The following is a 15,536-nucleotide window of genomic DNA, read 5'->3' as shown; positions in this document are numbered from 1 at the left end:
GCAACACACACTCTCTGAGAACACTCCTCTTCTTCCAAAGGGCCTGCAAACTGCTTCATTCCATGCCTCTCCCCCATCTCAGCTTACCAGTTTGCCCCTCAGCTGAGCAGGCTGGTGCTCTGATGCAAACGTTCTCAACCTTCAGTGATCCAGCCCTTTCTGAATGCTCGTCTTGTCTCTGGATTTGACCCTCTTCTTTCTATCACTCACGTTCTGGGGCCCGGCTCTCTAGTCTACTGAGGCCACTTTGTGCCATGCACAACTACTTGGAATAGCCGGTGGGGAATTCCCCTTGCATGGGCAAGCTCTCTGCCCATGGAAGGCTGTGCCACTCCAGTGTAAAGGGAGGGAGGCCAGGTCAGGGGAGCTCCAGAGGCGGGACATAAGCAGGACGGGAGAGGGATTGGTGGAGCTCACTTCACTCCCCTTATCCTTCCCTGTCCATTATGAACCTCGTGCCAGGATATTGCCCCTGCTGCTCTTACCTTCACTGGGGCCACAGGACCAACAACCAACTCTCTGCAGCAGAGTTCTGGGGCCAGGACATAAGTAACTCAGCCTCCAGAACAAAACTGAACCCAGGTGTCCTGGGAGCAAACCCCACATTCCCTCTTTCACAGCTCACCAGCATCCCCCATCTGAACAGAATCCCCTGCTCTCCTCACCATGCAAAGCACAGGGCTGTCCTTGTTCTCCTAGTACAGGTCACTGGCTCCTCCCCTCCCAAAATGCTGCTTGTGGTAGGGGGCTGCTTTCACTTGCTCTCATTAGGCCATTTGACTAATGACTGGAGGAGTCTACTGAGCTGTTCTGGGACTGATGGACTCTTGCTAGTTCTCTTCTAGCAGCCTGTGAAGGCAGCCTCTGTTGGAATGGTACAGATGGCCAGCCCAAACGGCAAAGTAAACTACAATATGTCTTGGAGACACTGTCAGGCTGCAGCTTATTTGTCATGTCATAGAAGCCTATTGGGTTAGGGAGTAACTTTGTCTTTCCCCCATCTCCTGGTCTGAGAAATTATTTACAGTATGTCTGCTCTGTTGGCTGGGAGAGAAGCTGGAGACAGGCCACAATAAACAGGTCAGTTTCTTAACGTGTGGGGATTTTCTTTGTTTAAAAAAAAAAAAGCTGAAGGCAGGAGGGAGGGATCAGCCCATCAATCAGTGAACGCAGCCTCTGGCAATGACAGGCAAATTTAGTGGCAGAGGGTTGGGCCAGGGTTTTGGTGGCGGTTGCTGATCTTTTGCTCTTGTTAGTGATGTGCAAATGTGTGTTGGTGTTGTTTCATCTGGGACAAAGCACACTGTTGCACAGAAAAACACACATGTTACTTTTCAGGCTTGATGTTCAGACTACTATGGACAGAAATGCAAAGGTAGGGGGCTTCTCTGTACAAGATGGAGAATGTGGCTCATTCCAAAAAACTCCTGTCATCTTCATGATCCATTGCAGGGTAATGTAAAGTGTTTTTCCATATTTATGAATAATTTTCCTCTGTACAGATCACATGACATTTCGCCCATTTTTTTACCCTGGTGTGCTGCAGAATCTCCCATGTGATTAGTAAAGCACTGTTAGTAAAATGGATAAAATTTTGCTAAAAATGGGATTCTGAGCAGAAAATAGAAATGCACAGATGAGAACCAAAGCTTTGGGTATGTTGGAAGTTAAATAAAGTGTGACACTTAGCAATAAAACACTTTATTCCAAAAGACAAGGATTATAGAGAAGTCTTTTAGAAATCTGTGGAAATTCTTAATTATTTCTAGGTTCTTGAGTGATTCTGGGGGATTTAATAGATTACTGTGTCTCTGCTATTGAATCTTCTAGGATGTTTGAAAAGAAAGCTCTTAGTATTTGTGTTATCATAGTGCATAGGAGCCAGGTCACGGACCAGGACCTGTTTGTCACAGGTGTTGTACAGACATAGAACAGAGAGATGGTCCCTGCCCCAAGGGGCTTATCATCCAGAGAAGATTTTTTTCCATTAAATTCTAATAGTTCTCCAAGATAATTTCTGTAGAACCCCATTGGCTTTGTCCGTATTGCATTCTCCAGGAACGCGGCAGAAGGAAAACGTTCCCATCAGTCATATCACACGCCTTTCTCAACAGACAATACTCACCTGGAGCGATATTGCTGAGTCCAGCAGCCTTTTAAATGGTGAAAAGCCACAGGGCAGTGGGTAAGAATGAGCCAAAGCATAAAGTACACGTGTGTCCCCATCCATGCTGTGAGGGGTTCCTCCCACCAACTGGAAAACTTCATGTGCTAATAGAAAAAACCAAAACATTTTCTAAAATTGTGTGTGATGGCCAAATCTATGGGGTGGCAGAGCCGGAGTAAGTGAAACCTGCTCCCCTTCTTCCACCCTGCTCAGCGTGTTGTTCTTACGGCTGCTAAAATGTTGCTTTGGCCCGATCCTACCTGGTACTGAATGACCCCAGCACCAGGGAGTCCAGTTGCAGTTGAGAGGACTCATGACCCTGCAAGATTCAGAGGGCATTGGAGAGAAGGACAGGACATTTCTGTTCCTTACAGAAACATAATGGTGTCCAAGGATAATTATCAAGCAGCAGAAATGCAGAGGATGAAAGACACATTGAATACAGTGCAGCTTCCTTAGCAACACGAGCATGGGAGGTGTTGTGACACCCTATTACCCCGAGCCTGCTCATAAGGATCACTAGCACGTCAGGCACATCACTTCCAGACAATGGGTCTGTGCCATTCACCTGAGAGCAGAACTTGTCCCTTTAGAGCTCCTGCCTTCTCCAACTCCCCTTTGGCATTCACACTGCTAACTTCACTTTCAGCTCCAGCTAGTAACACAGGTTATTATTTGGTCTCCTTCCAATAACCACCACTGCTGGAAGGGTGTGCGTGAAAACTAGCAGAGTGTGCATGACCTGCACCGGATGGAGGGATTACTCTGGGCATGGCTTTGGCATATCCTTGCTTGTCAGACTCTTCTGCCTCTAGCAGAAGCGAGGTTTCACACACACAATATGAACCTAACGTGTCTATAGGCAGCCGACCTGTTCTACACTGGAAACAACACTTCTCCTCCTCCTCCTCCTCTGTGTCCCCAGCAGTTCTGTCCTGTCGACTGTGAGCTCCTTGCAAAGCACTGAGCCAATTCTCATTACCCCATAATTAATAATCAGAATTACAGAGAGTGTGTATCTTCTAAAGGGAAAACCATCTGCACCATCACAGCAGATTTATCAGGAAGTGGCACTTGTCCCTGAATCCTGCGCAAACCCCACGTACGCTGTTGCTGTTGGTTGCCCATAGAACAGACACCAAGGCTGAGATTTGCAAAGGAGCCTCAGGGAGTTAGGTGTCTGGCTCATATTTGAATTGCAGTGGGATTTGAGTACAAAGTGCCCTTAGCGTCTATTGAAAATCCAAGCCTCGAACAACTCGTGGCCAGGTCTCCTTATGAATAGAATTGATTATTTATATGGCAGTAGCATCAAGAGGCGCCAGCCAAAAGCTGAACCACATTGTGCGAGCGCTGCACAAACATATTATGTCCTTGCCCCAAAGTACTTGGGCAATCCATTGAATTTACTATCTCAGATTAGTGATACCGTCTCTTTTAGCATTTGTCCTTGGTGTCTGCAAATGAAGCATCATGTCTTTTTTTGGTATATTGATTTAATTTCACAATGGATAGTGATCTTTTGTGTGAGGAGCTACCAGATTTGAACTCTAGAGTTGCCCGCATCCTATGCCGATCATTAACTTGTTCCCACATAGTCCCAAGTTCTCGGGGGAAACAATGAAGACGTTATTTCCCTCTGGTAGTTGTTCGGCTGAAAATGGTGTTTTCTTTAACCAGGTGAGCTTTGCCATTTTCATGAGACTGAAGCTATCTTCTGAGATACTTATCTCTGTAAAACACAAACACTGCACTGTGCTTTCAGATCTGGAGAGAGGCTTACAGAATTTTGTACTATTGCAGCAAGCTGATTTTAGAATCTAAGGAAACTTAAATGTTAAAAATGGCAGCAATATATTCAGTGTTTTCATGGTTAATGGTTAATTTTCATGCAATCAGGAGGGATGTTTTTGCAGGTTTTTATATCAGCAGTTGAAAATTCCTGTATAAAAATGTATGTAAAAAGAAAGCAATAAAGGAAATTCAAAGCTCTCAAATCCTAGGGTGAGAATTTCAGTGCAGAAGTGGCTGTTATTTCCTTGGGACTCCAGGTAGGTAAAACTCTTCCGTGGCTGCGTCTCCCTCCACAGTGGTGTGAAGGATTAGTGCTCACTGCAGTGTGCACACGGAACCCTCCAAGCACTAAACCAGCTATTCATCTATACCCAGGAGCTAAATATGACAATGTTAGCATTTTTCATTTCCCTGACGTTACCATTAATAAAGCAATGATCCAAAAGAAGCTTTGCTGAGTCTGTTCTTTATGCTTCCATCACTCACAACTAGATAATTTCACACAGGATCGTTTTTAAATTAAATGACGATAAAAGCGCTCTGCTGTTCTGTGTTCACTAGTTCATAGAAGTCTATCAAGTCATTAATGTGTCATGACAAACTGCTAGATGGATACAAGAGTAATGAATTATTTGCATAAATAACAGGTTGAACTTGGTGCTGTGAACCACAGTGACATATGTATCACATCGAGGGTATCTCAGAACCTTTCACAGAGGGTTCATAAAAAGAATTAAAACTTAACATTTTTGAAATCATATTTTCATCATTTTTTAAATGGTCAAAAGCTTGGCTTGAGTTTTGATGCTCTTTGTTATAAAGTTCTTTTTTAATGGCCATTTTAAGAAAGCATCTGATCGCTGGAGGTTTCAGTGAACAATTATACAGATTTCTGTAATCACTATTAGTCGCCTCATATTTTTCAAGATAATCACAGCAATTATTATTTAGATTCCTCTTGTATGTGCACATTGTAGAAAAGAACAAGTGCTTATTATAGTGAGTAGTGTAGTGAACTACAGTTTAAATTCTTTGTCATCTAGAAACTCATTATGTTAGCTGATGCTGCCTATGAAAGTTCGTCAGCGTGGTTAAATTAGGGTAGCATTGGCAGATCTGATTATTTAAATCTGGTAGCTTTGCTAAAAATATAGTTATTCTAGGAAGATGAATTACTAATTTAACAACTGAGATTTAGTTGGAATCTACAGCATTAGGAAGAATGCAGCCTCTATCGTATTGCAAGCAAAGAAGGGTGACAGGGTTGTTTTTTTTCATACTAAAGAGAGAATTTCTAAGTGAACAAGTTGTATTTATAGGACATAGTTTTGTGACATGCCCTTTAAAGGTTAATATTAAATCTTAGTAATTTACAACAAATTGCACTTGGAGATATATCAGATCAGTTAAAAATGAATTCACTATTCTGCAGTTCTACATCAAATGAGATTGTCATTTTGGCTGTCGCTTCCATCATGTGCTGCTTCCTTTTGGGGGAATTCTCTGGGAAATTCCGTCCACCACATTTTGTGTTTTGTGTGAGTGGAATTCTCACTTCCGTCTCCCTGTTCCTCCTGTATCCAATTCCAGTGAATGAGCTAATTGAATGTGACCCTTGGGGAGGAGCTGCATCTGGGAGATAGAAAAATGTTGGCAACTGTTGTTTATTTTCTGAAATTCCTTTTTGCTTTTTCAGTGTAAATCTGAGAAGGGTGCAGGCACCTCACTAATCTGATACAGATGCCATAGACATAGCTATGCAGAGGGAAGGAAACAACTACCCTTTCTTTCCTTCCCTGCATTTCAAATTCTTGGTTTTCCAATACCATGAGACTGTTTCTTTTCTCAGCCTGGTTTCACACATGGAGTAGCTCCTGATTTGCACTGTTATGAGGAGAGAATTGGGTTTCTTGGCTTTAGGGTTCCTAGTGACTGTTGTTTCAGAAGGAAAACCCTTAGACTTAGATTATTCCCATCCATTTCTCATAGGAAGAGATATTGTACTGATGCCTTTCAGATCTACCTGGGCAAAGACTAGGCAACCCAGGGAAATGGTGTCTGGATACAGAATGCGTGTCACTTCTAGGTCATAGAATCATAGAAATGTAGGCCCGGAAGAGACCTTGAGAAGTCATCGAGTCCAGCCCCCTGCACTGAGGCAACACCAAGTAAACCTAGACCATCCCTGACAGGCGTTTGTCCAACCTGTTCTCACTGGTTCCAATCCATGTCTGGTCAGTAATAACCAAAAGTCATTGCTCTTACACAACTGTTTGGAAGCCTGCCATATATGAAAAGTGTTGGTCTGTCTCCAGTGCAGGGGAGCCACATGCTATCAGTGAAATAGCCATCCCAGCATGGTGACGATTTCAGCTTAAATAGGAAGGCATGAATTGTCGAGGGACACTGAGTGAACTTGATGCTGGCACGCTCAAAGGTGGAGTGTGTTGGGGTGGAGGGTTGTACTAACTGCTGGGATCTGATGCTGGGCTCTTTTGAGAATGAAAAGAGACTATTCCAGTTACTTTACATGTGGGTTTGTGCAGGGTTATTGTTTAGATACTGAAATTGATACAATCTCAAATACATTTCAGATCTATGTGATTACTATCAACTTCACACCTTTATGGAAAAGCCCTGCAGAATTTAATAGAGAATGATAATCTTTCTGTAGGACTTCTGCATCACCCTGAGAAATTTAATGGGGAAATATATCCCTGCTGTAGCTTTCTATAGGATAGTTATAAAAACTGATAGAAAGAACACCATTCTCTGTTAAATCTTGCAGGTCTTTAGAATTGATTTTCAGCAGATCCCTATTGATTTCTTGCCTATTTAAATTGTGTAGCACTCTCCCAAAAGGGACAGGTATATAAGTAAGCCAGGATTCCTCAACAAGTGTTGGCTGAGAATTGCTTGAACCTGAAAGGTTTGCAAAGTCAGTCACTGCCTTAGTATAGGTTTATTAGATCCTTGGACAAGTCTGGAAGCTTCCCTTGGGAGCTTTCCACATGCACTTAGCACCCAGTGATGGGAGGAGGAAGAGAGTAGTGTAAGGGTGAGAGGGTGACACCATCAGGTATCATCTGTAGAAATAAACGTTTCTGGTTTTGGTTTCTGGGAACTCTGACTTTGTTGTTTCTCCTATTCAGTCTTCCCGTAGATCGGTCACTGATTATTTAGGCTTTCAAGACAGAGTATGTTGGGTGAGTCTTTGTCTTGGTTTCTCAAAGATGTCACCTAGGATATGGGAGCAGTCTTTCTCCTTGGCCGTGTCAAACACCAGATGTGTTCCATGCCCTGAGGGAACAGTTCAGGCCTCTGTGTTTCTCCTGCAACCAGCCCGAGGGAAAGAAAATGTTATGGAATTAACCAGCTGCACAGGCCCTGGAACCGCAGTTGTTAAAGAACTGCTGGTACCTCCTGAAAAAAGTGGGGAAATGTTTTATTCTGCCAAGGAAGACCCTGTTTTCTGTAGTTCTTTCCCTTGAGGACTATACCCAGCCACCCAGATACAGGATCTGGATCTTAATGTTTAATCTCTCAGCTAATAACTTTAATTGATATTTTGGTATGTTTTAGTGTGGAAACTTTATTGATGAGGAGTCTTTTTCATTATTATTATTATTTATTTTATTATTTCTACTTACTTACCATAGATAATAGGATGGTCTCTCACTCACCTTTGTCATCAGTTGTGGATGACTATAGCAGGGTGGTCACCCTGCTCCTGCCCTGGGGGGGTTAAAGCAGCCCTGGAGAGGGCCGTGGTGGGAGAAAAGCTAGGCTGATTGGGGAAGCAGCCATAGGTGGGGCCACGCCCCTATCAGGCCACAGCTGGCCCTATAAGAGGGCTGAGGGCCAGAGACAGAAGAGACTGTCTCTCTAGCTCCCTAGAGAGAGAAGGCCCTTGCTGCCTGGGAAGCTGAGGAGGGTACCTAGGCTGGAGCAGTGCTGGGGAAGGGCAGAGAAAGCTGGGGAGCTCCAGCCTAACAAAGCCCCAGGCTGCAGGCCAAGCTAAGGGCCGACAAAAGCGTACTAGGGCTGCAGAGGGGCAGCCCAGAAATAGGCAGAGGCGGCTGGTCCAAACCCCGCTTGCCAACAATGAGTGGCATACAGACTGCATCCTGCCCCAGGGAGCAGACTAGATGGTGACTGGCAGTAGCCACTGAGGCAAGGTGGAGATAGAGGGTTGGGGGTTCCCCAGGCTTGGGAGACCCAGATTGTGGGTTACTGCCAGGGCAGAACCCTGACATAGAGGGGCATTGGGGTCTGGGAGGGACACAGGGCCAGCAGCAGGCGTGGTTCCAGCCTGCAGAGGGTGCTCCGGAGGGCTGGAGAGCTAATTTCCGAGACAACCAGCAGGAGGCGCTGTGCCGGTGAGTCATCACCCCCTCCCCAATGACACTAAGCTGAGGGGAGAGGTAGATCCGCTGGAGGTTAGGGATAGGGTCCAGAGTGACCTAGACAAACTGGAGGATTGGGCTAAAGAAATCTGATGAGGTTCAGTAAGGACAAGTGCAGGGTCCTGCACTTAGGATGGAAGAATCCCAAGCAAAGTGATTATTCCCCTGTATTCAAAACTGGTGAGGCCACATCTGGAGTATTGCATCCAGTTTTGGTCCCCCCACTACAGAAAGAATGTGGACAAATTGGAGAGAGTCCAACAGAGGGCAACAAAAATGATCAAGGGGCTTGGGCACATGACTTACGAGGAGAGGCTGAGGGAGCTAGGGTCATTTAGTCTGCAGAAAAGAAGAGTGAGGGGGGATTTGATAGCAGCCTTCAACTACCTGAAGGGGGGTTCCAAAGAGGATGGAGCTCGGCTGTTCTCAGTGGTGGCAGATGACAGAACAAGGAATAATGGTCTCAAGTTGCAGTGGGAGAGGTCTAGGGTGGATATTAGGGAACACTATTTCACTAGGAGGGTGGTGAAGCACTGGAATGGGTTACCTAGAGAGGTAGTGGAATCTCCATCCTTAAGAGGTTTACAAAGCCCTGGCTGGGATGATTCAGTTGGGGATTGGTCCTGCTTTGAGTAGGCGGTTGGACTGGATGACCTCCTGATGTCCCTTTTAACCCTGATCTTCTGTGGTTCTACTTGGTATTTATTTACCCCAGAATGGCTGCTGTAGGGATCCATATTTTCTTTGTACAATGCCATCTCCAAGGGGATGAAGATTTTCCTTGGTAGTCTTGGGGGTGAAGAAAGCAGAAGTAGAAATGCCCAAGAATAAGTTCTATTTTAGGTCTGTCTTGTATGGGAAATATTCTAATTATCCAAGAGTCCTAGATGCTAATTCATTCTTAAGGTTTTGCTGCCACTTATAATTTCTTAGCTCTTCCCTTCTATTGTTTGAGTTAAAATGAACTCTTCAGTAGATGGCTGGCTGGTAACTGGCTCTCCAGAGCTGATATCTGACATTCTTTTAGGGGAACATTGACAACAGCCAACCAAGGAGGAATGTAAGATGTGGGTCAATCCTGTCAGAATGGACAGTGCCCTCTAAGACTACAAATATAGCAAAGGAAAATATTAATTTTTAACAAGAATTTTGAAGAACTTTACTAATAAGAAGGATCATCTGCAACATTGCTACCTGTGCACATTTTTAAAACCTGCACCAGTGCAACACAAAACAGGACTGAAATTCCAAAGGTCAAGTTCCCATGACAACTGTTTACTTGGGTACCTTGAGGTAGATTCATACTCACCCAAGGCCTGTGCCTCACAGAAGCCCCGTCTTTTGCCCTAGAGGAGAATTTCATTTGTGCGCATGTACTGTATATTAAGCAAACTTTTAATGAAAGAAGCAGTATGCAAAAGTGCTGTACATCCTGCGTGCAATGGGGCTGGGATTATGTTGCTGTGGGAACCTTCATTTTTCTAATTACTTGACTTTTAGCTGCTCCATTCCCAGCTTAATGTAGCTCTGAAAAATATGTAGGAGCAACAAGGTCTCTGAAAAGTTTTGCTTGTTAGAGTGATTTAAATGCCGTTAGCCAATGTGCAAGGTCATAGTGTTTCCTTTGTTTTTAAACTATATCCCTGCCATTGTGAGTAATGCTTACTCAATCCAGCCTGGGGTCCCCTTTTTATGGTGAATCACTAGCTTTTAGCTTTGGAAAAAGAATTTCCTTGCCCATCCTCCAGCATCCCTCTGTTTTCTCTGTTCACGGTGTTGCTGGGTACAGTCGATTGCAGCACAGTTTGTCTATAAGGAACATTTGAATCTCTGGCAGAATGAAAGCAAACATTGCAGGGCTTGGCCTGAGAGTTGCTAACAACTTTTGGAAGTGGCCATTGGAATACAGACCCTTAGCTTGGCACTGTTCCCATCACAGACTGCCAAGCACTCTAGAAAAGCACCAGGAAAAGAGAATCAGAGGTTGTGGATTATGATTATTTTCAGCGCAGTGTTGGAGCAGGGGGCATAGAATTAAAAGCTGCCTTCCAATTTCATTTAACTTCATTATGAAATGAACTGGCTGCTAGTAAATCGCAGTTCAGCATCGTCTCCCGCTGCCCTTTGAGTGACTCGCACCCATGGCCGGGTACCGACACGCAGCACCTCCCAAGCAGGTAGTAGCTGCAGCTCTGCTCATTGTTTCCTTGTCTTTGTTCTGCTCACTCGTCATGTAGCAAAGACGTCCTCATATGGAATTAACATCCGCATTGATTAAACCCTCACCCTCTCTTGTGAATTACCAGAAACTTCACTTTAGTACTAATGGTGATTTGAAAAAAAAAAAAAAACACTTGAGGGTTGGATTCTGCCACCCACACTTGCACTAACATCTAATTGTGCAAAGCGGTGCCACTAACATCCGTGTAGCTACTCACGGGGTGATGGGGGTAGAGTCTGGCCCTACGTGGCAGTGGGTCCCAGGGTGATAGTGTGCCATGCCTCGATTGCCTGTTCAGTGAATACAAGACTGAAACCACCAACTCCAGCTGCCAAGTTCTAGGAGACTGGCTCTCCTAGATGTGCTCAGCTAGCTGAGGGTTACTAGGGGGCACTGTGCTGGGGAAAAGGGAGGGAGGCTTCGGTAAGTGGGGGTGACTCTTGCATTCAGTGACTCCATTCTGCCCCACACCCACATCCCAGCAGCCTCCTCATCTCCCTGCAGCCCCTTGTGCTTTGTTGTTAATGATTATTTAGGCTGTAGTATTGCCCAGAGTGTGCTGGGGGAAATCCTTGCCTGCAAAATGTAAATATGAGCATTAATTGAACATAACTCAATATTGTGGTGAGATCAAATATCCCAATATCAAACATGCTGTTCGCCATCTGGATTCAGATCCCTGCAAGGAAATTTGGGCTTTTGCCCCCAAAATTGCTAGAAACGCTCACAAAACTGGGCTTGGAAAAAGTACTTACAAAAACCCAGCATTTTAAATCTCTCTCGCATGGTGTCTCATGTTGGAAAAGTTGTGGTCCCACCTGCGTTTTGTGTATTGATGTTAAATCTCCAGAAATCAACAGGTGGGGGTGAGGTGCAGGACTCTTCAGATAGTGGAGACACCCATGGGCACATTTACAGGGAACAGAATAGTTCAGGTGTGAAGTCAGGATAAAGATTCCAGCTGAAACCCCTTTGTTTTGTTAGGAGATTGGTTGGAGAGCAGCCTGCTTCCAGCTGGGCCCTAGTTCTGTTCCAAACAACGTGCATTCTGTGCTCTGGCCCCACACTCTCCAAACAGCTGACCCTTGTGTCAAACACAGGTATGGGTCTCGTAGGAAAAAAACACTTCACTTTCTCCCCCTTCCTTTCCCCCAGTACAGGTCTGGTGGAGGGACAGACAATGACAGCTTAGTGCATTGTTTGTTTAAACTCTCCTGAATCCCTAAGTATTTCAAATCCTTGACTTCTAGTGCTTGCATATACAAAGAACAGCTGAATGAGCTCATTGTTTTCTGATTGTTCCCTTTAATATATTTTACAAACAGCCTAGTGACGGGCCTGACACGCTGATTCCTATGTATGCTGCTTTCACTTTGGGATTACAGCATTAATAACATACTTCCATGCATCATGCCATTTTTAAGCATGATCGTTATGATAAAGGGCATATACTTAATTACAGGCCTGCTTAATTACAGCTCTGTTGAAGCTCGTTTGTTTAGGAGAATGCTAATTGCGCTACTGAGCCTTTGGCACATCCTTACTTTCATCTGCTGGGTTTCTCTGTACTGTGTATCAGCGTTTTTTTAACTACAGTCTCAAAGACTGAGGGAGCCTAGTGGTGCATTTCTGAGGCTGTTTTGCTGTGTTAGAGGAACAAACAGATGAGTGTTGGCTTATTTCTTTAATTTCTTTAACAAAATCCATTGTCTGGCTGACCAAAGCATCTCTCTGCCAGGGTAAGAAGTGCTGCTAGTCTCCCAGGTTTGAGAACTTGCTTTGCTCTGTGGCACTGTTTCTTACCTGTATATTTTGTTTGTTGTAACACTGTGGCTGTGTGTTGCTGCCACGCAGTGCCCTGCCTCCATCTGAGTTGGTTTGTCAAAGAAAAATTATATAAAGTGCATGTCATATGTTAAATGTATGAAAATCTTCCTACACCCAACGTCCCTGTTGGCTGACGTTAGGCACACAAACCAAAGAGTTGCAAGAATCCTGGCCATTTCAAATCAGAGCCCAAGAAACACTGCCTTGGGTCCAGTGCTTTCCAGAAGAAAACTGTTTGGGGTTAAGGTAGAGGCCACTGCAAGCATTAAACTTGTTTTGAGCACATGGTCGCGTCATCTTTTTCTCAGAGCTGAAATGCAAAGATGCTGAAAGGATCAAAGCAAATAACCGGTGTGGATAAATTGTAAAGCCTATTCGAGGCTCAGTGTGCTGGCTTGGAAACGTGCCTTTTTCAGAATTTTATGGGAATTACTGAGAGATGCAGGTTCCAGAAATAATCTAGCTCACCTGGGCTACAGTGCCTTTCAGACTTTCTTTGAGGGTTGCAAAGGCAGTGACAGTACAACAAAGATCCTTATCCTGGTTTAAAAGAGGAAACGACCCAAAGCATATGCAAAACGCACTCCCTGTCCCTAAGGTCGTGCTGCAAACCAAGAGAGCCAGGGCAGTGTGACTCAAGGCTCCTACCCCACTCCAGGTGTCTCGGATACTCTGATTTCATTGGCATCCACTTCCAGTGGACTGTGTGTTTAGTGCATTATATTTGCATTTGGTTTTTTCCTGTCCAGTGTTTTCATCAGCAGTGGACTGGCTAGGGAAGGTCATTTCTCCTGACGGTCTGGGAGGCTCCGTTTCATCTCTAGTGTCAGGATTTTTTTTTTAAAGGATTGCAAACAAGTTTCTAAGTCTCTTTTCCAAACCTCCCCCTGTAAGTCTGCCTGTGGGATGCTTAGCGCCTTATGTTCTCAGGGGCAAAACCCATCTTGTCCTCTGAATCAAACATTTGATTTTTCTCTCACTAAGAAAAAGTGCTACATTCCGAGGGCTCTTTTTTTATGTAGCAGTTTATATGCAAACTGTTACTACACAGTAGGTGGCAAGTGAAAGTCTGTCCTTTTAAGCCATCTGCATTTGTTTTGGGCTCCAGACGCTGCCCCTCTTGAGAGTCCAACCAAGTTGGGAGCAATTTCATAGAACACAGTGTATGAAATTGTGCCAATGGCCAGAATGAGACTGGATGTTATCATGGATATACCTCACTGCCCTCCTGTGCTTTGAACTGGCAGGACAATTGGGAGAGTCAACAGACTGGTCTGCCCTGATTGATTTTTTACCCTGGTATGTTATTGCCAAATGTCGATGCAATTCATACATGGTATGTTTCTGGAAACTCAGTAAGTTATTGGACATCAGAATATTGATGTAAGATTTCAACTCTCTGTTCATCTGTATTTTTCAGCCATGGATGGAGTGCCTTTTATGATCTCAGATAAGTTTGCCTGCGCTCCTGAAGGGGTAAGTTACTGTCATCATTCTCTAGGGTAAAGCTCACCGTCATGTGGAGGGCACTCACAAGGCATAAGCACCAGTTAAACTTATGGAACATAACTGGTGCATAGTCCTGGTGCTGGCTGCCTGTACGAGGGTGAATTTCACCAGTGACTGTAGATGCACCTGAGAACACTTCTGTTTGACATGTGGCTGGCTGTTTAGATTGTTTCACCAGATCATTTCTAAAAGTAAATTCCTCTATTAGCTGAACCCTTGATCGCTGCCAAGATTGAGGTGATCATGAGTAAATTCCTGGCTGCATTGAGACTGTCTGTATATGTTTAAAAAAAAAAAAAAAAAAGCAAATACCTGGTATTCCAAGTCTAAGTTAAATCTGTTGTCCCTTCCCTGCCTAGGGGTGGCCCTGTTCTTTCGGATTCCAGAAGTTGAGTACAATTCTAATGACACTGTGACTACTGCAGACACTCACTGAGAGTTAGAGATATTGCAGGGTTCTTTTCATCCCTGCTCTTCATAACTCCGCAGAGAGTGGTGCCAAGCTGTGGTGAGACCTTGCACAACTGTGGTATAAGGCTGGTAAGGCACCTTCAAGCCCTCCCCAGTAGCAAAGATGGCAGGGCTGCCATCGCCCATGAATACTTGATCGAACCAGCACAGTACTGTAATTTGTGTTTAAAAATAAGGGGTTTTCAGTTCTTTGGTGGGAGCTCTGGACATTCCATTGCGGGTCTGGCCTGTTTGCTGCTGAGCCAAGGTAAAATCGTTCCCAGTCTGCATCTTCGTTAGACCTCGCAGCCCGACTTTCCCAGTACCTGATGTGCTGGTCACGGTGTCATCGAAGTGTTGCTCTGGGACTGCACTTACAGCTGAGAGTCCTGGGCGGTTCCCCATTCTAATGAAACACAATACACATCACTTACATCTTTCTGGGAGCTGCTTAATCTTGAAAAATGCTTGTGATTTTGCACGTGGAGTGCAAGTAACTTTAGCTGACCCAAGGTAGCTTGGTTGCCATGGCTACCCTGGCAGGATTCCAGTTTCTGTGGAGAGAGGCTGTGCTGTCCTGTTTACCAATTTCAGTCTAGAAAGTTTAAAGAGGTTGTTATTGTCCTAATGATACAACAGCTGGACCTCCACTGGGGTCCAGGCAATAGAAATGTGGCTAGAAAAATGTTTTTAGTATTCATGTTTCCCTCTGGTTTGAGAGATTATATATGCCAAAGTGTATCAAGTGCAGCAGCAAAGCGAGATTGTGTTTCCATGTACAGAATACTGCCAACTGAATTTTGAAGTGAACGTAGTGCTGGTGATGAATTTAGGATTTGCATTGACAGCCCTGCTGATTCGGCACAGGCAGTGACAATGTAAGCTTCTCACACTACCCTGCACTGAGGTTTCTGAACTCAGATCTGTGTCTGTTTCTGAAGGGAGAGGACTCCCTTCAGGGTGCTCAGTTCAGGGTGTATCTGCTGTGATGGGCAGCAGGGGATGCTGGTTAGTTCCTGTTGTGGTGGTGTGTTTTGTGAACACCTGTTCATAGGAATGGATGCCATAGAGAGTCCCAAATAAGTGCCGTTTAAAGACTTTGGAGTACTGCTTGCCTGGTATTCATTTAAGACTGTATTCAAGAGCGAAATAGCTCTACATT

The 15,536-nt window shown here is 44.6% G+C and overlaps 1 protein-coding gene across 6 annotated transcripts in view; it reads left to right on the top strand.

Annotated features, from left to right (window-relative positions):
* Positions 1–15,536, top strand: part of MVB12B (multivesicular body subunit 12B) — a 100,758-nt gene that overhangs the window by 68,284 nt on the left and 16,938 nt on the right. For all 6 annotated transcript variants that reach the window (XM_050926742.1, XM_050926740.1, XM_050926738.1 and 3 more), the window contains one exon: positions 13,836–13,891. In XM_050926742.1, coding sequence (XP_050782699.1) covers positions 13,836–13,891 — 56 coding nt within the window. The remainder of the gene's footprint in view (positions 1–13,835; positions 13,892–15,536) is intronic.

Source organism: Gopherus flavomarginatus, chromosome 17 (assembly GCF_025201925.1).
Source record: "Gopherus flavomarginatus isolate rGopFla2 chromosome 17, rGopFla2.mat.asm, whole genome shotgun sequence".
In the NCBI taxonomy this organism is placed as follows: Eukaryota; Metazoa; Chordata; order Testudines; family Testudinidae; genus Gopherus; species Gopherus flavomarginatus.
The sequence above is the reverse complement of the archived record's forward strand: the minus strand, read 5'-3'. Positions and strand labels throughout refer to the sequence as shown.